A 26401-nucleotide genomic window follows, 5' to 3' on the forward strand; every position below is an offset into this window, starting at 1 on the left:
TAACCCCCTCCCCCAACCCCTCCAAATTTCATGTCGATCAACCGCGGAGAATATTCGAAACTTTATCCCAAAGTTACTCGTTTGCTTCTTCTTATGGTTATTTCATTTCTTTTTCTCTTTATTTATCATCTCATATCATTTACACCTTCTTCAACGATTATTATTTCATCAAATGGATGCGACTTTTCTACCTGTGGCGTTAGTGAGTTTTGCAACAACGTTTAATCAAAAGAGAGAAATTCTATGAATACTCTTGCAATTGTCTGCGTACTTTCATCTATACTCTAATCATCCAATTATCGTGTTACAGAATTCTTTATTTATCGTTCTGATTGTTTATTATAATTTGACGGTACGAATTTACCATCTGTCTTTTAGTTTATGATTTACTTATGATAGAAATATATCATTCGTTTCTCTTCATTTAAACTGATTAGCTGTTCAATGGTTTACGTTAACTTTAAATTTGTACCAAAAATGTATGATAATTAGCTTGACTACTGTTATACGTCTCGCGAGGAACGAAGCAAGCTTCTAGTATCACAAATATTTAAGACTTGTGTTTTCAATTATTATCGAAGGGTATCATTTCTACCGAAGTAATTGTACAATATACGGAACATCTTTACACGCATTTTAAGTGCTCACATTCTGTACAAAAATTTGTAACTACTAACTAATAAACAAATTTCGGCAATGAGTTAATTAAATTCAGTTTGATTTCACACTCTTGTTTATAAATAAGATTGAGACACAGATTAGCTCTCCATGAAATGGGGTAAGGTAATCAAAGGCTTAGTTATGAAGTCTTCATCTAGCAAGGGTTCTAAATGTTCTGATGCATACATGTTGTAGAATTAAATATTTTTTAGAATCAACGATCGGTAATTTGATCAAGAATTCGACTTTTGCGCCATCTGTTCGAAAACGGCGGAAACTACACGATAACTTACCGACTGATTTGTCCAAATTACCGACGAGAAATCATCGAAGTAAAATTGGCGCGGAATATTAATATTTTTTAACAATTTATATCTTAAAATATTGCTCCCCATTTGTTCCCTTGGAATCTAAAATTGCTCCAATAGCAAACATTATATTTAATGAGGTATTAGCAAATAAAGAAGCAGAAATTTGTAATCTTCCAAATAGAACAAAGATATTATGGCACCAAAACATTGCTCCTGATTTGTTTTATAAGATTCAATGGTCAGATATATTAATAACAATTTATTAACAAATAGCAATTGAAAATAAATGTTGTAACGTATCTGCCGGTAAGTTATGATGTCATAAACGATTGTTGGTTATATTCGCCGAGTGAAAGTAAATCTCAGCGACATCTGTCACTTGTAGTACATATATCTTTATCATTTATAGTGACAACAGATACAGGAAGACTGAGGAGTCATGATTTTGGGGTCCTAGACACCCCCAGGCGCAGTTAGATCTACATCAATCTACCTGTAAGGAACACAGCCGGTATGACAATTGTGCCTGTTTTACCAGTCCTTCTTTTACCGCACGTCGCACAGCTACTGAAAAGACAACTTTAATTCCCTCTGACTCTATTTTTTATAGATTAATTAAAAACTAGTACAAGACCGAAACGTTATTAAAGTAATTGTAAGACAAACTTGTATTCACTTCATGCGCCTTGGGAAGTAAATCATGTTAAAAAAGCAACTGAGTTATTATTTAATTTACCCAATTTCCTTTATTAGTTATTTATTTAATTTTGACAACTTCCGTTTTGAGTTATTTATTAAATGTACGTAATTTCTTTCCTCAGTTATTTATTTAATTGATTTAAGTTCTCCTCTTATTTTATTTATTTAATGCACTTAACTTCTTTTCTCAGTTATTTATATATACAACATTCAATAACTAATTCATCATTAATAAATTATAAACATAGTATACATGGAAATCAAACTTAAATTAAAACACAGTAATTACTTCTCAATATGAGAAATTTGTCCTAGAACGAGGTGCAACTTCCTCAGTATTATACCGACCACCAAGGGATGCGGGTCAACCTGCCAAACAAATAAGTATTTCTAATTTATTTTCGAAATTTATTATTTATTTTATTTATTATCTTCGCATATTAAATAAGCTCATCAAAGTGGAATGAAATTTACAATTTTATCTCTCTTCTGGGTCTCGGCCGACTACCCCTTTTATTTATTATTTTATCCTCCCCTATGGATCCGGGCTCACGTTTCCAATTATTTATTATTTTATTCCTCTTTATGAGTCAAAGCCCACACTTTTCAGTTATTATTTTATCTTTCTTCATGGGCCAAGACCCACGTTACCTAATCATTTATTATTTTATTCCCCTTTATGGGCGTCGTGGGGACCACCCTTCCCAGTTACTTATTATCCCGTTCCTTTTCATGGATCAAGGCCTCCATTGACAGTTATTTATTTTCTTACCTTTTTCATAAATACCCTAAATAAGTGTATTCCGTATAACATCTGTGAATCCCTTATATTTCTGCACCTCTTATCGCTGCAATTGCTTATACCTCCGTAATCCTTACATCTCTCCATCCCTTACATCCCTGAATTCTTTATATCTCTGCACCCCTTACATCTCAGCATCCTTTACATTTTTGCATACTTTACATCACTGCATCTCTTACATCCCTGAATTCTTTATATCTCTGTACCCCTTACATCTCTGCATCCCTTATATCTTTGCATCCCCTACATCCCTGTATCACTGACATTCCTGAATTCTTTATATCTCTCCACCCCTTACATCTCTGCATCCCTTACATCTTTGCATCCCCTACATCTCTGCATCCCTGACATCCCTGACATCCTTGAAATGAAGTTCACATCAATTTTTGCGCCCTAACTAAATTTTTCTCAAAAAAGCAGCGACCCCTGGCGGTGGAAAAAGGAACTAAAGCACGAATAAATTTAGCGCCCCCTGGCGGACAAAATCTGAACTAAATTTTTCTCGAAAAATCAGCGCCATCTGGCGGCGGAAAAAGGAACTAAAGCACGAATAAATTTAGCGCCCTCTGGCGGACAAAATTTGAACTAAATTTTTCTCGAAAAAAAATCAGCGCCATCTGGCGGCGGAAAAAGGAACTAAAGCACGAATAAATTTAGCGCCCTCTGGCGGACAAAATCTGAACTATATTTTTCTCGAAAAATCAGCGCCATCTGGCGGCGGAAAAAGGAACTAAAGCACGAATAAATTTAGCGCCCCCTGGCGGACAAAGTCTGAACTAAATTTTTTCCGAAAGAACAGCGCCCCCTGGTGGCGAAAATTGGAACTAAATTTTGCACGATTTTTCTCTCTGTGATGCAGAGATATAAGAGATACAAGAAAGGGGTGTAAGAGACGTATGGGTTGCAGGCATATAAAGGATGCGGAGACGTGGGCTGTAAGGGATGTAGGGATGTAAGGAATATAAAGACGTAAAGGATGCAAAGATGTGGATATAAAGGAAGCAGGAATGTAGGGGAGGCCGAGATGTAAGGGATGCAGGGTTGTAAGGAATGCAGAGATGTTAGGGTCGCAGGGATGTAAGGGATACGCAAGGCATGCAAGGAATACGGAAATTATGCAAGGGACACGCAAGGGATGCAATGGATGTACGAAATATGTAAGAGGTGCTAGAAATATGCAAATTTTGTCGGGGATACTCAGAAGATGCAAGGGGTATAAGGGATGCTAAAAAGATGCAAAGGATGTAAAGGAAACTCAAGAGATGCAACGGATGTAAGGAATACTCAAGAGATGCAAAGGATGTAAGTGATACAAAGATGTAGATGATGCAGGACTATAAGGGATATGAGAGTACAGGAATACTGGGTTGTTCCTTATGAGACACATACAAAGGGATCAAATAATAAATATCTGGGAAGGGAGGGCCTTGGCCTATAAAGAAGGATAGAATACTAAACAATTATGAAGGGTGGTTTGAGGCCTATAAGGAGAGATAAAATCATAAATTTCATCTCCCTTTATGACCCTATTCAATGCACTAAGGGTGTAAATGAAGTAAATTAAATAAACTCAGAAAATAATTTAAACGTACGTGTTTGTTTGACTGGTAGATCCGCACGCCTCGGCAGTCGCGATAAGACTGACTAGGACTTACCTCGCTCTAGATGAAACGGCTGACAACGATGCCGGATTGGCTGCAACGTTCCAGCTCACCAACACCGCAGCCGGCTACCTATGTATACGCAAATCAGTGACCACGAATATTTTTTTTTTTTTTTTTTAACGTGGGGAAATCTTGCATAAGACCCCCCACCGTCCCCTGGGGGAGGGCAGTGGGGGAGTGTCAGATTCTTACTGACTAAAACCCCACGACGACCGACACTTGCGCCAAAGGAGGACTCTGGGACCTTATACAGGGTGTTCGACAACAGGTGGGCAAAATTTGAAGGGGTGATTCTAGGGATCAAAATAAGACGAAAATCAAGAATAACGAAATAGCGTTTGCAGCTTTGTTTCCCGTAATTAACGTTTAAAAATTCGTGTAAAAAGCGCCTGAAACCTGCAACCCGCCCAGCACCGACGACTGAACGTCAGGTCAGCAGGGGTAGGTACAGTCATAACCAAGAAGATCAAGAAACAGAATAGTACGAGGTAGGTTTCTACTATTCAACGATTCTTGGTTATGACTGTACCTTCCCCTGCTGACCTGACGTTAAGTCGTCGGTGCTGGGCGGGTTGCAGGTTTCAGGCGCTTTTTACTCGAATTTTTAAACGTTAATTACTGGAAAACGAAGCCGCAAACGCTATTTCGTTATTCTTGATTTTCGTCTTATTTTGATCCCTAGAATCACCCCTTAAAATTTTGCCCACCTATTGTCGAACACCCTGTTTATGTTATTCCGGAACCCTCCACCCCTGGCACACTGGTGCCCATCTCGGGCGCCTAACATGTGGCCGACACCGGGGGTCGCACCCAGTGCCGGCTTTCCTCGAGCCGCGTGCAAGGGCGCCAGGAGCCCCCACTCCCGACGCCAACGGCCCTGATGACCCCACCAGTTTTAATGGTGAAGCCGTGATATCGAGTGCTGAGGAAAGGACTGGATCATCCTCTCCTTGTTTGTCTTCTCCACTCTGTCCGTGCTGGGGGTGGCTGTCCTGGCATTTAACATGTTTTCACGGAATTATTTAAGTTTGAAGCAGAAAAATAATTGTTAACTTTGATGACCTGTATCTTACGAGCAGATCTAGTTACATGAATGAGAAAAATGTAAATTAAAGAACGAACTGTTAATGTCAGCTTTAACAGTAAATTATCAGATATCATAAACACGCTCTTATTATATTTGATTTTACAATAAAAATTTGCGCAAAGAGGTGTTCTCCTAATTTTGCGTTGGAGTGTAGTATAAAAATATTGTGATGACCTATTGTTCATTTCAGAAGTATGAGTCACGTAATTATTCATGAAGGAATGTTGAATTTCAACAGACTATGCAAATTACCCCTTCACCTGTCTTCATCAACGATGTACAGGGCTCTGCAACGTGTCGATTGAATCATCAAGCTGATAGTAGAAGGAAATCGATGTCCAGACCACGATAAATTCGCCTGACTCGGTTTGAAACTCCGTGAGCAATTCGAATTGATAAATGACTTGTGATAGGACTATGCTCGCATACATACATATATCTAGTTTGCATTACGTTTAACGAGCCTCCATTCAATCTATCGTCTGACGAAATTGCGATGGATTTGACATGTTGGTTATTATAAAAGTTTTAAAAGATTTTCAACTTCCTATCGCATCAGTGTGAAAAGCTCCTTGATTTTTGTGGTGCTCCTTCGTTCTCTAGCTTTCGAAGAATTGAATTCCATGGCTTGAAAAGTATTTGGGAATTGGTGAATTTATGAATTGGCGGATTTCATTATTTTTAAGTTCCAAAGTTCTTAATATTCTAATTCCTAAATTCCCAAATCTCCAAATATCCAAATTCGCAAGTACCCAAATTCCCAAATTTCTAAGCTTTTAAATTCTCAAATTCTCAAATATCTAAATTTCCAAATTTCCAAATTTTCAAATTCCTAAATTCCCAAATTCATAAACATCTAAATTCACAAATCCTATCTTTCTAAATTCTCAAATTCCTAAATCCCCAAATCCCTAATTCCTCAATTCTCCAAGGCTCCAAATTCTCAAATACCTAAATTTGTAAATTTCCAAATTTATTTATAAATCGATCGATTGTATTATATTGTAAAGCTTCGAATACTCAATAAATCGATTGAAAGAAACTAATTGCATTTGTTTAATAAGAAAACATCCTTCACCGTCTTTATCTTTCATCAATGAACCACAAATATCTAGAAATATTTTCCAATCACGATGACGACACATTTGTTCATTCCACGAACCGCCTTCCGGTAGTCAATTAAATAAATTGGATCCTGGAAAGCACTTTCCCGCGAGTTTCACCTCCAAACGAGGGGATGGTGGTTGCGGTCTACCTTCAAATGGCGTAGCCCTCTTCCTTTCTTCACGAGCTGCAAGGATATGATCTCTTCTTTATCCGCAATTATCGGTTTTATTGTTTGCACTGACGTATCCAGGATTTTCTACTTCAGAATCGAGGGTAAAAAGCATCGAAGCTACGCGTAATGCTCAGAAGTCGTGAGCAAATTGAATAATAATGACTAATTAATCAATACTCTTCCCAGGTCTAAAATTTTTATCATATAACATAATAATTATAGAAAATTAATTTAAATTCCTTTCTTATTTTAATTAAAAATTAAATTAAATATAAATCACCCATGTTCCACCCAAGATAATTAAAATTTCTTAAAAATATAAATTACAATTAACCCACCTAACAAATATGAATTTTCTTTTTTATTTTGGAAACATTTCCTTTAATATTCAACTCGCGTCGCGAGAAAAACGAAATCCAAGCGGAAATTTAATGTCTTGGAAGAGGAAGTTGATGAAATAAATACCCGAACGGGTATCCGATTGTCGATAAAATTTCAAGAACATTCAGACCCACGAATTCGAAACTATCCGGGCTAAATAGAAGAAAAGAATCGTGGGGAAACGGAGCTCTCGAATCGACGTCAACGACGTCTTTATCGAAGCCTTTAAAGCTGTGTTCTCCGAGCTGAAACGAGCCCTGATAATTGGACCAGCGAATCGTTTCGACGAGCAATTTTTTTCAAAAGAACGAAACCTTTTTATTCTTTCACCAAGGAACTGCACAGCCAGAAACGACTACGCCTCGTTGAGATCTTTGTACCGGACAGAGTTCGTGGAAAATTAGATAAAATGGTTTTATTAACTACCCATCGACAGGGAATTGATAATTAGTTGATTATCAATTTCATTATCTTCCTTTGTGTCACTGATTTCAATGAACATTTTCGTTTCGTTGAAGATTTAATGGTTTTTCATTTGGCGGACCATGGAGAGAGCCTCAATCTTAATTTATTATTCTCATTATCTTTATGCTATTCTTTCAGAAATTATTCTTCTAATATATGAGACTTTTATTTAAAAATTATTTATTTAACTTTAGGTCAATATCCTTGTATATATTTTATAAGTTTGGGACACGATTGACCCAAGCTCTACTGCTCAAGTATCAATAAACCTTTCAAGATACATAATCTGCCCCATCAAACTTTCAAATAAAAAAACATTATAAAAATTCTACTTAAAATTGAATTAACTGTCTAGACCTTAAATATATCCTTCTTGCACCCCCGAAAAAAGATACAAAACCATTTTAAAGAGGATCGAAGCAATGAACGTTCGGACCACTGGAATAGCCAAAGTGTCTTTCCAGGGTGGGGGATGGGTGACTAAGGGTGGCACGTATGGCTGCGCAGGGTACGTAAGGTGCAGAAGATCCCGGTGCTGCCACCAGGCTGGCAGAGGGTGGTGGAAAGCGGGAAAGCAACGAATATCCAGTTTACTTGCGGCCTCGCAGGCCGTTCGAACGACGAGCGGTCGCGTCCCACTTCTTTCCATCGGTTTCCCATCGCGATGTAAACACAGGGACTTCAACAAAAATCGAGTATAATCTTCTTATCTTCTACAAACTTCCTGGGTCTAAAGCGACCCGGATCGATCAGAACGATTAATCGATACCTGATGTTATCTGCACGTGGCCCTCCCTGAAATTGAGGATTGTTAACCCATAAAGTGGCCCAGATTTCACTTCCTTCGATGGTTAAGAAGATCAAGATTTTGGATGAATAATTAAAATTAAGATCCATACTCTGCAGTGTTATTAAAAAAAAAAATTGTTAAGTGAATATTTAAAATGATCAACAATCTATATTTTGGACTAATGAGATTCATCGTTTAATTAGTGATTGCATCTATTTTTGAAGTAAGAGATATGAAACTTCAAGATTTTTTGAAAAAAAGAAAATCAAAGACAGTCCTCTGGTGTTCAAGAATTAACAGTTTCTGTATCGTGGACGAAGATGTTAGGTAAATGTCCACCTTTGGGTGCTATGGGTGCTGGTTCCTTTGGGTGACACTGGTTACTGCGTTGGACTTTGAAAAATGTTCTGACCAGTGTTAATTAAACGTGTTTAATTATAATTCCTCTAATTGGATACAATGGTAAACTGAAGTGAAAGTTGCATACTAATTGCGCTAATGATCAGTGTTAATTACAGTACCTCTGGAAATGAATGGTTTTCAATTGTCTCCCTCGACCAATGCGAGGTCAATTGTAAATATTTGATGAATTTTGAAGAAATGCGAGCTTCCAGAAGAAGAATTATTTATTGAACGAACTGAAATAATGTAATTACCTTTTTATGGCAATCGATTAATCCTATCAAGGTGCTTTGGAAAATAGTGTCATCTCTGAAGAATTTTCGAAAAAGTGTCGAGATGTGGAAAATTGAAGAATCAGTGAGTTGATTGTAAATTGAACAGATAAAATCGTGTAGGATGATTATGGCTTTAAGTTTCGATATGATAATGGAAAGGTGTAGCCGGTCGGGAACCATCGCACCTGTGGAACCTTGAGGTAAATTGTTCACCTTTGCATACACCGAGTATTATTCGATTCTCGTTGAATATTGCATTCCCTTGGGCATAGTTGGCTAGTTTGAATGCTTTCGTTACTTGAATTTGCAAGTTGCAACGGTTGCTCTCGACCGATGAAAAGTTTTCTTCAGGTAGCCGAAGTTTGGCAATTTTGAATAATGCATTTTAGATTTTCATGAAACCCAGAGGGTGGTTGTAAAAATGTTGAGTAAAAGTTTTTATGTGGATTGTTGAAAGAAGGTATATTCCTTGTGGTAAATGAAATTTGCAAACCGTTTGAAAATTTCATAAATTTAATCAATTTCATAGTTTTCATTTAAGGCTTATTGTTAGTAATTGTTTAAATAAAAAATGCAATTTTTCACGTTTTTAGAGAAATGACGAATAAACTTGTGAATTTTCAAAATCATCAATTCAACTTTATTTCAAATTTTTCTAAATCCCAATTATCATTCCGGTTATTTCTTCCATTTTTCTTTCACTTCCGGTTAAAATATTTCAACATTCATCTTCATTATCAAATTTTCTTAAAGTACAAAATCAAATAATTTTTATTTCAAGCTTTTGTTAGCAATTTTTCAAGTATAAAAATTCAAGTCAATTAAGTAAATTGGAAAATTTGCAAATAGAGATATTTAATTTCACTTAAAATTTTTCCAATTTCCTAATTTTACTTAATTAACATTCTTTCCTAATTAATTCAGTAACAATGCATCGTTACTTCTATTTTCTTTCTACTTCCGGTAAAAATATTTCACCATCCATCTTCATCACCGAGTTCACGTAGTAAAAATATTTCAACGAATTGAACAAAGGGAAAGCACTGTATTTGGAGAGAAGAAAAGAAAGATATAAGCAAGGGCGAAGCTCAGGTGCGCGAAAATCCTGAGAAAATAAAATGAAAGCACGTTCGATGTTATTCGCAGTCGACATATGCGAGAAAGAAGAACGCGTTACAAGTCAGACGAATGTCGTTTCGACATGGATGTCTTACTTCCTTCGCTGCTTTTTCGATTTTACTGTCGGTGTTCCGGGAACAAACTACTAGTAGTGCGACTCAACCATATGCCCTACGGACTTCTCTCGTCAGTAGTAATGGAAGAGCTTTTATGGCGCAGTAATTCGATAAGAAGGAACGTGTATCAGAAAATACTTCAAAGAAAAAGCATGTCCTTTTCCTACGAATATTTCAGATATTTATTTTCATGATAAATATGAATTTATATTGTTGTTGGTTTCTTTAAGATTTTTATTTTGTGTCATTTTATTTTACTTGAAGGAAAAGAATTCTTGAAAGGAAAAGTGTGCCCTTTTCTTACAAATATTTCAGATATTTATTGTCATTATAAATATGAATTGATACTGTTGTTGGTCTTTAAAAATTTTGAAAGAAAAAGCCTATCCTTTTTTCAAGAAGATTTCAGATATTTATTTCCATGATAAATATGGATTTATGTTATTGTTGGATTTAAAAAAATTTTTTATTCTATGTAATTTTATTTTACTTTAGATTCATTTGTTCAAATTTACCTTATATGCTCTTTCACATAAATGGTAAAATCAGTTTTGTATAAAATAATAAATGAAACTTAAAATATTTCAAAAAGTTCAATTGAAAAATTGAAAAATAGATGCAAATAAATTAATGTCAAAGAAAAATAGACCAATACTCTAAAATTTCTATTATATAAGGTGATAAAAAAATAGAGTATGAATGGAGTAAAAATTGTTTAATTAACATAGGTCCAAAAATTAATCCTTTCTCTGTAAAATCAACATTTATTGTTTTTTAACTTTTTTATTTCATAGTTATGATATGGAACAGTAATAATAAGTAATCTTTGCTTATATTAGTACATTATAAATTTGTATTTACAGTCTTTAACTAAACCTTACTTGTTAAAAAATAAAAAATTTTACAGAGAATAGGTCAATATTAAAACCTATGTTAATTAAACATTTTTTATCCCATTCAATAAGTACTCTAAGCTCTATAAATAATGGACCATATTTTTTAATCGCCCTGTATAAAAATTTCACTCATTTGGAAGATAATTTACAACAAAAGAAATTAAAAAAACTAGTGAATCTCATTGTAACGAAACTCGGTTAAAAAGTTGAATTCATTTCATAAAACAAATGTAAAAGAATCCTACATCCCACCAAAGCTTTGAAGATTATCCTCGAAATGTGTTTAAACTCTCGCTTAATTTTCTCCAGAGAAGAGTATCTTTTTTATTTTCTTATAATATCTCTGGTATTAAACGATATTTTTATAAAAGGTGTCGTTCGAACGGAACGATATTTTCATTTTCATATCTGTCTCATTTTTTTTATGGAAAATGAAAATCCGTGGAAAATTCATAATTTTCCAGGAATTCGCGTTCGTTAAGCGTTCGATTAAACGGCGACGATTTAATTTGTCGCCATGTAATTGGCTTCGTTAATGAGATTCAACAACGAAATAGAATTTATGAATAAATTTTCGGTCGCGATTATCTTGCTAGGATTAGCCATAACAGCATCGCAAATGGTTTCCACAACGGTTTCGAGGCTTTTGTTCGGGACCAGGCATTGATCGCTTGTTTCACGAGTGTCAGAACGCATAATTGCGAATGCTGTTTCATACGAATACGAGATTTGTTCCATTCGAAACGTTGCTCGATCAATTAAACTGTTAACGTAGTGATTTTTCACAGAATGAAACACCTATTCCCTTCCTTTTTGCGTTCAAGGTCAATTTGATATTAAAATTAAGAATTTGTACAAATTATTTATACTAAATTCAGAAAAATTAGGGTGATCCAATAACCTGGGCCCTGACTATACAATTATCTGTTCCAATAACTTCCTCGTTCCACGCTTATTAAACTGTCAATCACGATAATTAGTAATAAAAATAATTAAAGGGTTTGTTATTTTTACTAATTTTACAGGAACTAAGAAAAACTCTTTTTGAATATATAATCAAGTCTCGATTTCTACAAAAAATAGAGCAGCTTGGGTCTTATGTTAATTTTCTAAATTTCACACTATCGCTTTAAAAATTATTCTTCTATTTAAAAATGATACATTTTGCTATTTTTTCCCTAAAAGAATAAGAAATATAATATAATTCGTTTTTTAACTCTCGGACAGCGGACCATGGAGAGGGCCATAATTCCAATTTAATTCTACAATTCATATTATTTTCGTTTTCTAAATTTATATTATCCTATCAACAATTATTATTTAGCTTAAAAATGATACATTTCATTATTTTTTCTTCTTCTATAAGAAATGAAACAGTCATAATTATTTTTGCCCAGGGTATCCACCTTACCCCACCCTTTCCTATAAATATTTACACATCACTCAAAGTTACATCCTTTCCACACCTCCAAGTATTTATATTCAATCAAATTTTCATCGCGAACTTCGAAAACGTTTCATAAAACCAGATCCTTTGTCTCTTCCAGACCGCCAGTATGTTCGAACAGCGAACAAAGATGCAGCTGGTCTCGACCACCCCCCAGAAGCGTGGGCCGAATGAAAATCCATCCGGGAATCAACTCTCCTGGAGTATCTCCAAACAAACCTCTCCAGAATCTCGAATCGACTCGAAACTCGTATAAACTCAACCGGGCCGACGAATCCAACCCGATTCACTTTTACCCCATGAAACCATATTTCGCGTCCTCGCGGTGAAACCCAGCTTCGTTTCGATGGCCATTAGAGAATTTATCGACGTCGTCGTCGAAGAAGCGGAAGAAGGCGAGGAACGACGTCACAAACCACGGTAACGAAACAAAGAAAATCATTGAAATAAACGAACGCTATGGAGCTGAACGAAACGATGGATCAAGATCCAGCCAACTCCACCGATCTATCGGATCTAAAAATTCTCATCGATACCGGTCAATCGAATCGTTCGAACGACTTCTACGACCTGAAGAGACACGATCTCGAATATGTCCTCCTGTTAACCCTGAAGGCTACCGTGATGGCCTTCATAATCATCTGTGCCCTGTTCGGTAATTTGCTGGTGATAGTGTCGGTGATGAGGCATCGGAAGCTTCGAGTAATTACCAATTACTTCGTGGTCTCGTTAGCGTTGGCCGACATGCTGGTCGCCATTTTTGCGATGACCTTCAACGCTTCCGTCGAACTGTCCGGTAGGTGGTTGTTCGGCTACTACATGTGCGACGTGTGGAACTCGTTGGACGTGTTCTTCAGCACCGTCTCTATACTTCATCTATGTTGCATCAGCGTCGATCGGTACTACGCGATCGTCCAACCGTTGGACTATCCGCTGATCATGACGAATTTACGGCTGAGCACCATGCTGAGCGTGGTCTGGTGTTCGCCGACGGTGATGAGCTTCTTGCCCATCTTCGCTGGCTGGTACACCACCGAGGAACACCTCCAGTTCCGTAGGAAGTACCCGGACGTGTGCGTGTTCCAAGTGAACAAACTGTACGCGATAATCAGCTCCAGTGTCAGCTTCTGGCTACCCGGGATCATCATGATCGCGATGTACTACAAGATCTACAGGGAGGCTGATCGACAGGAGCGGATGTTGTATCGGTGAGTCTGTGTTTATTAATTTAGCTTTCAGGAGGTCGTTATAAAAATTTTTTTCGAGGGGAAATGATCTGGGAAAATACAAAATGGGCTGGAAATCGTAGTAGAAGCGGGTAAGGAAAAAAGAAGAAAATATTTTGGTATAACATTTTATCATACAAGGCTCCGTTTCTGAGAAAATCGACGTCAAAGTTTGTTCAATTTGTAAACGATTTACAATTATTAATGAAACTTTGCAGCTTGTAGAGCTCGTCGAGCTGGACACGCCTAAACACCATTTTAGGAGCAGACGGCTAATTGTTTAAAAGATATTAATAATTAAAGTTAGTTACCCCTTCCATTGAAAAGTATGACAAACGGTTAGGTCCCCGGTTAAACACATGATTCGCAAACTAAAGATCCAGGGTTCAAATCCTCGGTTCTCAACAATTTTTTTTTTTTTTTTTTTATAAATAGTAATTTGTCTCCTTTTGAATAACTATTGTTATTATTATAATTAATAATTAATTACATACGCCGCAATTTTTATCGAGTTTAAGTTATGTTTTCTATCCAGTACATTACCATCCTTACCGCATTCAAAATTTACACACGTTTATTTGTTATTACACAAATAATTGTAAATCGATACAAATACCCCTCTGAATATGACATAGCAATTCACTATCCAAAGATTTCTTCAAAGTAGGGGTGATGGAATTTGGATTTGAATCTAGATTTTTGGGGTTCAAGGCTGATCCTCATTTATTTACTATGACACTGCATTTCGCTATCGCAAAATCTGCAATCGGACCAAGGTTTTAGGAGTTTCGAATTGAGTCTTACTTATTCAGTGCGACATGCCATTTCACTATCGCAGGATCAATGGAAAACTGGAGTGACGAGATCTTGATACGAACTTAACTTTCCAACGTGTCAGTTCGTAGTATTTATAAATAAAAGAGCGATGATGGGATCTAGACTCGAGTTTACATTTCTAAGGTTTCAAGTTAGTCTTCGTTTGTTTACCATGACGAACTATCCTATCAATGTTTCTAATAAAATAATAACTTTCTTGTTATTTAATTTATGATTTAAATATGTAGTCTCGTGATATGGCAAAGAATTAAGTGATAAAATAGTGCTTCGCAATCAGCTCTATTAAATATCCTCAATAATTCACTGATTACTGCACTTCGATGCTCCATCGTGTTAATTATTTAAGCTTGCAATTATGGGGAAAGCTTCACCCTATATTCTGATTTCAGGAGCTCAAACACTTGACCAGAATCATTTTAGTGCTTTGATTGCAAAGTGTGCATCGTCGTACAATATTCTGTTTTTAATTTAATTTTCAAAATAAAACAAAATTGTGTGCTTATTTTTGTCGCTTTTTAACCCTTGGATGGTGGACCATGGAGAAAGATTCAATTTAAATTTAATTTTTCTTTTTCTAAATTGCACATTGTTGCTTTAAAAATTATTTTCCATACGTACGAAACCCTTTTGTTTAAAAATTATACATTCAACTTTAGGTTAATATCCTTGTTTGGGTCTCGATTGACCCAGTGTTTCAGGGTCGAAAGATATAAAGCTCTTCCTGTTTCATTTATCTCGAGACTGGAAAAATGTTCGAACGAGACGATCGTTTCCTGATGCTCGATGACACTTTGCCCCGGAAATACATGAATGTTGATTCTTTATTCTAGTCGATCGACAACCACCGGAAATTGGATACGTCGACGACGTACGGAAATCGTTGACGCGTACGCGACTTGAATACACCTTTCTTTCCTTTTTATAGTAAGATTAATGCTCTCCCGTGCACGCTTCAGAACGTTTATGTGTTTTCTATGAGGTGATGTTGGGAAAAGGATATTCCTCGAGGAGGATGCTTCGAGTACCTTATTCGAATCGATCTTATGAATTATTCTCTCAATATTTTTACATAAATGATTCTTTGAAGAGTACGTTTTGGAAGAGCCTCTGTAAGACTCCTGTGAATAAATTTTTTAAGATAATAGCAAGATAATATTTAATTAATAGGGTAATGTATACAGTTGACCTCTGTACAATGATTGATCCTTTTCATAAAAAAAAAGAAATATAATATTTTTTCTTTTCTTTTTATTCCTAAAATAATAATAGAGTCGTACCTATGGGCACTTTAACCCCTTCACCGACTAATGATTGAAGTGTACTCATGCATATGCATGAGAACTGGTGTTACTTAAATAAAGTAAAGGGCACAAACAGTGCAGACACGAACTAAGAAAACAAAGGAAAAAGAAAACAATGCAAAACAAAATATTTAAAAAAAAGAAATATAATATAATGCGTTTCTTAACCGTCGCGTCGGACGGCGGACCATGGAGAGAGCCTCAATTTTATTTTCTAAATTTTACATTGTTCCTTTTGAAATTATTCAACTTACGAAACTCTTTCATTTAAAAATGATACGTCAAATAGAATTATGGTTTGTTATTTAAGAAACCCATTTTATTATATTTTTTTATTGTTTTAGCAAAGGGGTCAATCATACAGGGGTTAATAACTGTGTCTTATCCTACATGATTTTTTATTATTTTACTCCACGATTTTCTTTATTGTTATTTGCTATATGTCCTTGATATACAGCCTTCAATACCTTCAGTAATTTATTTTTATTTAATTCTTACACTTTTACCTGGATCGAGTAGAAAAGGATCTTTATGGTCAGAGATTCAATCAAATGAAATGATTGAAAATCGAAATGTAAAATAAATTTTCATTAACTAGAATACTTTGAAGAATTCTAAATTTGTTCCTCTACTAATTTAACAACATTCAATTTCAGAAAAATTGTATTTTACAGCTACACGTGACTGTAACTTGTTATTTCATTTCGTAAAAGCATCTGACCCAGTTCTAATTAAAAATTACACCGAACACGTTCGCTGCTTTTTTTCGCAGCGACAAAGAAAGGGTCGGAACAAAAAAAGAGCGGTTTGCTTTTTAGCGAACTACTTCGTGTCGAGACACGAGTCGGATAAAAAGCAAAAATCGTAGCCAACTGCGAGAACCTGGTAATTATTGGGACGTTCACTTCGCAAAACGTTTAGTGCACTCAGCTGGCATCGGAACAACAATTCGCAATTCCATTTGCCCGGCTCAAGCTAAAGTGAACACAAAACACGAATGAAAAGAGAAAAAAAAGAAACGGGAAGAGCATGATCGTAAATCTTCTCGCGTTTCGTTGGTCAATTTTCATCCTCGTTTCGAAATGCCAAACGAAATCGGGTAAATGGGTACGATTCCTTTTTTTTATTGCAGTGAGATGAAATTCCCGAATTTCCAAATTACCAAAGTACCAAATGGTCAAACTCCTAAATTCTCAAATTTCGATGTTTTCAAATTTCTAAATTCTCAAATTACCAAATTGCCAAATTCTCAAATATTCAAATTTCTAAATATCCAAATTCCCAAATAACTAAATATCCAAATTTAAAATTCTCAAATTTTCAAATCCCCAAATTTCCAAATATCTAAATCACCAAATCTCCATATTCCCAAATTTCCAAATATTTAAATTCCCAAATTCTCAGATTCCCATATTTTCACATTTCTAAATTTCAGAATTCCAAAATTCCAAAAATATTTCAACGATAGTCTATTACCCACGAACAGCTCAATGGAAGGTCGCTTTAAAGGGTGGAAAGGAGAGCTATCGAAAAATCTCTCATGTAAATATAGCCCGGAGCTATTCTGGTGTTAATAGCCACCATGGCGAATATCGAGGGTTAAAATGACCAAAGGGAATGCCACTGAGACCAATAGATACGATCAAATTCTAGGATGTCTCCTCGAATTACCGATCGACTTTCGTGTATTTTTTTTTTTTATTTTCTCCCCCTGGTTCAACCCTCTAATACTTTGACCTCCCCTCCGGTTGAAAGGGTACGACTCTCGTGGGAGAAGTTTTGTTTCTTTTTCGGTCGAAATTGATAGAAGATGAAATTCGAGGTGGTGGGTTTATCGGGTGATAAATGTCCTCTCACGATCAACGATGACAAATTGCTGTTCGTTAGCTTGGGTTGTTAAATTTCGGGTTAGTATTAGTATAATAAATCCGATACTTATCACAGTAGCGTAACTAAGATTAGTTGTTTCCCCTATTAGAAAGTAAAAGAAATTTTCTTCACTGTTAGTATTCGAATAATAAATCCAATACTCATCACAGTAGCGTAACTAGGATTAGTTCACCCGCTATTAAAAAATTAAGAAATAAATTTCTTCACTGCAAGTATTCGAATACTAAATTCAATACTTATCACAGTAGCGTAACTAGGAGTAGTTGACCCCCCTATTAGAAAATAAAAGAAATTTTCTTCACTGTTAGTATTCAAATAATAAATACTGTGATAAAAATTTATCACAGTAGCGTAACTGTGGTCAGTTTAATTTTCTGTTTAAAAATAAAAAAAATATTCTTCACCACGAATATTGGAATAATAATTCCGATACTTATTATTATAATAGCATAACTAGGATTAGTTGACCTCCCTATTAGAAAATAAAAGAAATTTTCTTCACTGCCAGTATTCGAATAATAAATCTAATACTTATCACAGTAGCGTAATTAGGATTAGTTCACACCCTTTTAAAAAATTTTCTTCACCAATATTTGAATGATAAATCCTATATTTATCACAGTAGCGTATTTAGAATTAGTTGAACACTCTGTTAGAAAATAAAAAAATGTTCTTATCGGACAATTATGGCTGTGCCATTGATCGAACAATAATTTTTCATATATTACATAAAAGTTCATTTCATGAAATTGATATTTTCTTTTGCAGAATTTCTATCAAAGCATGTTCTATTTGATCAGAGCTGCGTTAAACCGGAAATACTATACGATCCTTGTAACGCTAGCTGAGCCAGTAAATTATGTCTAGCATCGCGTTTCAAGAGTAGAAATTGTGTAGAATTGAACTGTCGATCCGAATCATGTGGCATTCAATTACAGCTCGGTGCAAGTTACTTTTCCCCTGGATAGAAGGAATAAAAATTCCTTTGGAATTGTGGCTGGTAACACGATATCTGCATTAAACTACACGGAGTCATATTAAAAAGAAAGAGGAGAAAAGAAAAAAGAAACCAAGGCGTTGTTCACCAAGTTTTGTGACGATGAAACTTCTTGAAATTTGTGACGTCAACTCTTTTTCTTCTTTAGTGCAATATGTGAAGTGAAATCACCTTCTACATAAAAAAAAGTACATTCAATTTTCTATACAAAATTAATGAGATGATTAATATTCAACTTACAAACTTGCAGATTACATTTTTTTTAATCAATGCGAAATAATTAAAGCCACCCTCTATATAGAAATAATAACTCCAATTGTCTATATAAATTAATTAAGTAATTAATATCGAACTTAAAAATTTCTATAATAAAAATAATGAATCCAATTGTCTATATAAATTAATTAAGTGCTTAATATGCAACTTACAAAGTACTAAATAAAATGTTTAATTGAAGTGAAATAATTAAAACCAGGTCCTATATAAAAATAACAAATTCAATTTTCTATATAAACAAATTAATTGATTAATATGCAGCTTTCAAACTTCCAAATAAAATTTTTAATTGACGTGAAATGACCAAACCCACCTTTTACATAAAAGTAATAAATCCAATTATCCATATAAATTAATTGAGTGAATAATATCCAACTTACAAACTTGCAGATTAAATTTCTTAATTGATGCGAAATAATTAAATCCACCCTCTATATAAAAATGATAAATTTGATTGTCTATATAAATAAATTAAGTAAATAATATCCAACTTACAAGCTTCCAAATAAAATTTCTAATTGACGTGAAATAATCAAAACCACCTCCTATACAAAAATAATAAATCTTATCACCTATATAAACAATTTAAATAAAGTTGTCAATCACAAACCTTTTCAATTCCAAGTCACGAATTCATTTCATTTGAAAAACCTCCAAAGGCCTAAATGACTTTTATAATCTCTTCGTTAGCTAATTCATTACCAGCCACAATATTTCTTTCTGTTTACTCGTTGTTTCTCTTATTTGGCAATTCTTCTCCGCTTGCACGGCGAATGAAACGTCTGGAGGAAGACTACATCCGATCCCGAGGGGTTCCTATAAAAAGATCCATAAGGTTTGAGGTTTCGCTTAATGGCGTGTCAGGCCATGATTCTGTTTTCCTTTCTTCTCTGCGGTTTGTTTGGTCGGCGTTTATTCCCCTGAACCGGGGCTAAAGCAGATAAATCCCCGTCGATTTTTCATTGCACTCGAGCAATTTACGCGCTAATAATAAAACGCTTACAAAGGAACCGTTCTACCGAACAAATTTATAACTGGCTTTTCAATAATTAGAGGTCACACGGGACTGATTGAATCCTCTGGCTTTATTATTTTCTTTCTATCTCCGCGAACAGATGGTGGGATCTAATTATTCGTCGGAAGCCTTTACCCTTGAACTTCATCCGCTGACGTTCTACCAATGAATCAACGAGCTTTTCCAAGGTGGCAAGCTTTCACCTAACGAGATTACAAATTAACTTTCTTATCGTTAGTGACAACAATGTCGATGCTGAAGTCTTAAGTAGAATGGGCAAATTTTTTGGGGTCAAAAAATCAATTATTTTATTTAATAATTTAATAATAATATAATAATGATTATAATAATAATTTAATATAATAATATTTAATAAAAACCCCCTTTCAAAGCCGAAAGGCAAGAAATAAAGTTATCTATCTATCTAATAATATTTAATAATAATAAATTTAATAATAATATTTAGAATTAGAATCTATAATTAAAACAATTTTTTGGATGCTATAGGTGGATGAAAAATGCTTACAAAGTTGGGTCCAACGTGTGAATTGATGGAGACAAGAATTAAGAAAAATGTTTCCTCTGTAAAATTACAATTTTCAGCACTCATGGTCCTTTCTCTCAGTAATCATTCGACCGATCGAGTTGAAATTTAGTGTATTCTTACTACTAAGGGTAACATGTATTTTAGCCAAAGACTTTTTTGAAATTCGTCCTACAGCCAGATTGGCAGCAATTTTTATCTTGAAAGTGAGAGTACAAAAAAGCCCATACATTGATTGACGAGTATAATTTTTTCTATTCAATATTTCAACATTTCCTTGGGCTAAAATACTTGGGATATGATACTATACTCGTGCTCAAATCAGGCTCGGCTCACAGTGCACAAATCTCGACCGAAACGTTTGAAGAACTGGAAACAACAGAGCTTCGGCCCTGCGTCGAGCGTGTGAATTTGTAAACATATACTGACTCGTCTCGTTGGACTGATTATAAGTTTAACTACAAAATTTCCCAAGCGACAGATGCTCTAAAAATGTGAAGTTGATAGCTGTAGTAAATTCTGAGAAAAAAATCATGAAGTTGATTTATTTTGCATATAACGTAAAAAAGAGCCACTATCTACCCTTAGAAATCCAAAGAATAAAATAGTAATTAGGTAAATGATATGAAAATATAATGATTTCTGGTACCTGTTGCGTGTTCGAATCGATACCATAAGTTTCGATGATTCATCGACGGTTTCGCACGTGACCGGATCGGATAATCGTCCTTGGTATTAGACGACGGGGTACAATTATTCTGAACGATTATTATGATGAAAAGAGCCGTTCTCTCCTTTCCTCGTGGGCGAACGATTTATTTGACTAGGTGGAATATTAAAATTCCTGCCCAGCCAGAACACATAGATCGGCTTACGTATCCGAAGGAGCCGGAAACGACCTCATTTTTCTTCAACGTCGGCAACGAGGTCACAGATGAATCTCCTGATATTCGACTCTTGCCCATACCGCGGGAATAAATGAGGGTCAAATGAAACGACATCGACCAATGAGGGCTTAAATTGTTATTCGATCGATTTTTAAACGTTTTAATTCATTGCAGTTGGTTAAGGGCACAGACTCTCTCTGAATATTATTATGTTCCCAATTTGACGCCTTACCAATTTTATGATTTAGATCAGTGATGGATCGATTTCGTAATTTGGAAACTTTCAATTTTTGCATTTCTATGTTTTTAAATTTTCCAGTCCCCAAACCTTTCCCTAAAATTTCCCAATTTCCCCGTTTCCTAGTCACAAATTTTTCCAATTCTCAACTCTTCAAATCCTCTAGTCACTAATTTTCTAATTTTCCAGTTTCCCATTTTTCAATTTTTCAATTTTCCAATTTGTCACCTTTCCAAGTTTCGATTCCCAAATTTTCCCATTTCCAATTTCCCAGTTTCCAACTGTGCAATTTCCCAATCATCCAATTTTCCACTTTCCCGCCCTTTGAATTTCTAAACTTCCCAATCTCCTAATCATCCAATATCCCAGTTTTCCGGCCTTTGAATTTCTAGATTTTCCAATCTCCTAATAATCCAATTTTCCAGCTTTCCGGCCCTTGAATTTCTAAATTTCCCAATCTCCCAATAATCCAATTTCCCAGTTTTCCGGCCTTTAAATTTCTAAATTTCCCCATTTTTCCAAATTCTCCAAATTTCTGATTTTCCTGTTTTCCACCCTTCCATTTTCCTAAATTCCCAATTTTCCATTTTCCTAACTTTCTAATTCTCCGAATTCCTCTGTTTTAAAATTTAGAAATATAACTACCATAACTGATTCATAGCTGTATAGACATATTAAATTATTTTCATTTATAATATTCTTCTAACTTACTGTATATCCGCTCCGTAATACCAAAGATTAATTCGTTCATTATAACAGTAACAGCTGAGCACGTAGAACAGACTAGGGGTGATTTGGACGGGTAGAACGTGACAGTGCTTGATCAGGCAACTAGAACAGCATGAGATCAGACCTTTATTAACGGAAGTTCGAGGAGGTTTATTACATAGTCCACGGCGATTCAATTACGATATTACATGTTGGCCAGTAAACGTTGAAGCGTCCCATTTTGCACGGGAAAAGATTATCTTTCTCTTTGAACCCCAGAGATCTAATCAATTAAGTAAATCATCTAGAGAAAATGTTAATTCATAACCTACTTCTCTTTTTACTTCTTGATTAAATTGTTTAGGAAAATTTCCAATCGCATTTTCCCTCTGATCGTTCGACAGCGGAGTTAATTGAAAAAAAAAAGGCAAGATCTTTGAAAAATGCTTCGAAATCTCATTTCCTGTGACCATGGAACAGCACCTGGAAATTTAATTTCCCGCTAAAGTTGAGAATTTATACTGCCAGCAGGACATCGTGTATTAACATTAATAAGAAAAGTTACAAAGGCTCCACTCGAGTGAAAACTTTTCATGGCCTCTTTCACGTGTCCCACAAAATATTATTGTTTCATGGCTTTTAAGGTATTAAAACAGCAATTACAATCCAGTTACTATGTTACAGCTACTTGTAATGTCCTTGTAAAATATTTCTTTCACTTTACGCGCATAAATGATATAAAAATGCAAATGCCTGAAATAAATTGGTGAAAGTTAATAACTGTCAGCGTTATAAGTTTTCTGCAGCTGTGTAGCGCCTCCCTTAAAAAAGAGAAGAAGAAAATAAAACACTTTAGACAAAGTGTTACATCGCGCGATTATGATTTAATTAAACTTTTATTACAAAGTAAATTAATTAAATTACCAGTTACCTAAATTTGAAAAGTTTCATCCTCCACCCATTAGCATCTAAAAATGAAATATCAAACAAACTTTGAAATAAAATATTGGTTTCTATGCTTCAATTACATCGATACTGTTTTTGAGGAAGATATTGATTTCGGTTGCAAAGAAAACACGGAAAAACGTAACAAAATATGGGAGGCCCTTTGTGGCGAAGTGAATAGCATGCTTGTTTTGGGTTCTGAATATCCCAGAACCGAGCCCCGTCCGGGTGCGAGTGTTTTTCCATGTGAAACTAAATTTCCATTTCCACGTAAATTTCTATCCGCGTGCACAGGCTTGGGAAAATATAACAGATCTTTATCGGAAAAGCCGGAAAAATAGGAAGATACTGGGGTAGGTGCATACCTCCTATTCAATGACAGAACGCAGTTTGGAATATGAATCTGAAAAAGAAAAACTAGTATTATTACAGCATATATTACGATTTAAATGTAAATTCACGTCTGAAAAATGTGTATGCGAAGGCGGAAAAAGGAATCTTCAAAAGGGAGGAAAAAATTGTCTGTATATAAAAGGAGAAAGAAGTGACTTGAATAATACACGTGAAGCTCAAAGAAAAGCTTCTTCAAAGGAACACAGTTTTTAAAGTAGCAAAGAAAAGAAAGAAATATTCAGAAAAATATGTGTGTGAAAGAAGACGCTAAAGTGGTCTGCATAGGGCGGCTAAATTTCTTCTTGTACTCATTTTGAGCCTTCAGGGTGGAATAATCCCTTAACCCCTTAAACGATCCACTGTTCAACCGGAAAACAATTATTTCCCTCCCACGTGTTTGATAAAAAAAAGCGAATGAAAAAGAGGTTATTTTCTGGTTATTCGAGAAAAGCTGATACAAAATAATATTCTTCCAATCAAAGTGGAATATTACTATTAACAGGTTGATTGGCATACAAAATTGTGTATAAAATCCTTTGTAATCCAGAAAATTTTAAATAAATCATAAAATCCGTATGTACTTTCTTTGATAATTTATTTTTAAAGTATTTTGAATTCTTTTGTTCGTCTTTAAATTTTAAATAACTATATTTTGTGAATAAACAAAGAAACTACTTTGCTATTCCAGTGCCAACTGCACATTACTTTTGACATTCTAAAAACTATTTTAAAGAAACTCAAAGGGATGACTACAATTGCCCAATGCAAAATACTTGCACATCAAAGTAGATAAAATAGTTTATCTTATCGCAAAATTATTTTTATTTATGCTCAGTTATATAGCGACTATGGCGAAAGGGTTAATAATAATTAAAAATCACAATTAGGATCCAAGATGCAGTGAACGATAATAATGTGAAAATTATTTTAAATCAAAATCAAAAAATCAGATTTGTTGAAAGTTTGAAGATAGCCTAATCCTTTAACGAGTCAAGAATACTCCTCTGATTAAAATCGGTACAAATCACCTCGTTTATTAGACTGAACAGTAAGTTCAAAGTCCTTTCGTGTACGAAACCCTCGACATCCTAGCGTTGTTTGCAACGGTATCGTGTCGTTCCCTTGTACGACAATATGTCCAGGTTCACGCAACGCCTTTGTGCAGGGCAAGCCATGTTGCATGTAACGACTAGTCGATCAACATCCCCAATCCTGGCCTATTGTTTGCGCCGAGCAACCGATCGGCAGAGGTCAGAGACATGGAAGGCTCGATCGAACGACTCCAGTCTGGAAGGGAAATAAAAACCGCGATTCCTAGACGACTATAAATGGAACGATGGTTATAAACTACGTGTCGTTTACTCGCCCCCAGAATGTATATGTATCAGAAGGGTGAAATTGGATACGGGTGAGAAGAGGTGTTAACGTTAATTAGAAAATTTGTATACTTTTGCTGTCGTGTTTTATTCGTATCGAAATTGGAAATTAACCCTTCTGCTTTTAGGGACGATTATAATTGCCCAATGCTAAATATTTACACATCAAAATAGATAAAATAGAATTTTTATTTTAAAAATAAAAATACTTATACCTAAAAAATTTGTTGTTGCAAGATTATTTTTATTTATGCTATAGCAAAGGGGTTGATAACAATTCAACAATTGTAATTTGCATCCAAGATACAGTGAACGATAATAATGTGAAAAGGTTAATTATAAAGGTAACTGTGTCCGAACATTTCTCGATCTTAATGAGGGAAACTTTGTTCTATGGCACGAGGCGTAAATTTTCACTTAATTGGTTAAAATTTAAAGCGTGATATCTCGCGGCACGTAGATCCTGGTCAGAGATAAATGTTCGCCGTGCTATGTAAACGCGCCATTACGTGCAATCACATGACAGGAAAGTATAGTTAATAGAGAGTGTGGTGCAACGTCGCGTTAAGCTTTAATCAATAAACAAATAGGGGTAGAAAGCACGTAGAAGCCAGGTGAACTAGACAAGCAATTACCTTCACACGGATTAATCGAGTAACTTTCAATCAACTTTTCTAGAAAAATTTATCGATCAACTCAATGATTATTAATGAAATACTTGAGGTTCGTTAAAATAATTGCAAAAGTGACTTTCAGAAATTTGCAATTTTAGTTTTTGAATATCTTGAAATTCAAATTAAATTATTCTCCCTTTTTATGAAAATTATTTTCTTTTTTTGAAATAATTTTTGACCCTTTAGAGGACAATTGCAAACATTTAAACCATAAATGACTCACAACTTGTTAATTGATATTGAAACAGGATTCGATAAACCTCAATGAAACCTGAACGAAACGAATGTGTAAAGCAAATATCCCTGCTTATCGACAACAAACAGATAAATCAACGCTAGTAACGTGGAAATTTCATAGTGCAAACGGTATCCTGACACCATTGCCATTTGGATGCGGGTTTGCATGTTCGCCATTTGAATTTTTGGCAAACAGCCAGTCGAATTTCTCGACCATTATGCAAATCGATGGCAAACTGTTGCGCTGTTCCTCGAGAAAGCAACGCTCAAGTTACCCCGGAGCCTGGATTATTTCCAGCCCTTTTTCGTCTTTTAAGTTCATGGTACATGGAAATCATTTTTCAGCTAACAGTTACTCGAAGAAAATATAAAAATAACACCATTGGTACTATTTTATTCTATTTTCTATGGTTTCAAATATTTTTAAGTCAATACAACGTTAAATATTTTAGATTTTGTGTAAG

The 26401-nt window shown here is 35.0% G+C and overlaps 1 protein-coding gene across 1 annotated transcript in view; it reads left to right on the top strand.

The window, feature by feature from the left end:
- The first annotated feature begins 7954 nt into the window (after positions 1 to 7954).
- LOC117607862 (octopamine receptor beta-1R) overlaps positions 7955 to 26401 on the top strand; it is a 48204-nt gene continuing 29757 nt past the window's right edge. Inside the window, exons 1-2 of the mRNA XM_034332048.2 lie at positions 7955 to 9015; positions 12494 to 13601. Of these exons, the coding sequence (XP_034187939.1) occupies positions 12853 to 13601 (749 nt within the window). The 5' untranslated portion in view covers positions 7955 to 9015; positions 12494 to 12852. The remainder of the gene's footprint in view (positions 9016 to 12493; positions 13602 to 26401) is intronic.

The sequence above is a fragment of the Osmia lignaria genome, chromosome 5 (genome assembly GCF_051020975.1).
Source record: "Osmia lignaria lignaria isolate PbOS001 chromosome 5, iyOsmLign1, whole genome shotgun sequence".
NCBI lineage: Eukaryota > Metazoa > Arthropoda > Insecta > Hymenoptera > Megachilidae > Osmia > Osmia lignaria.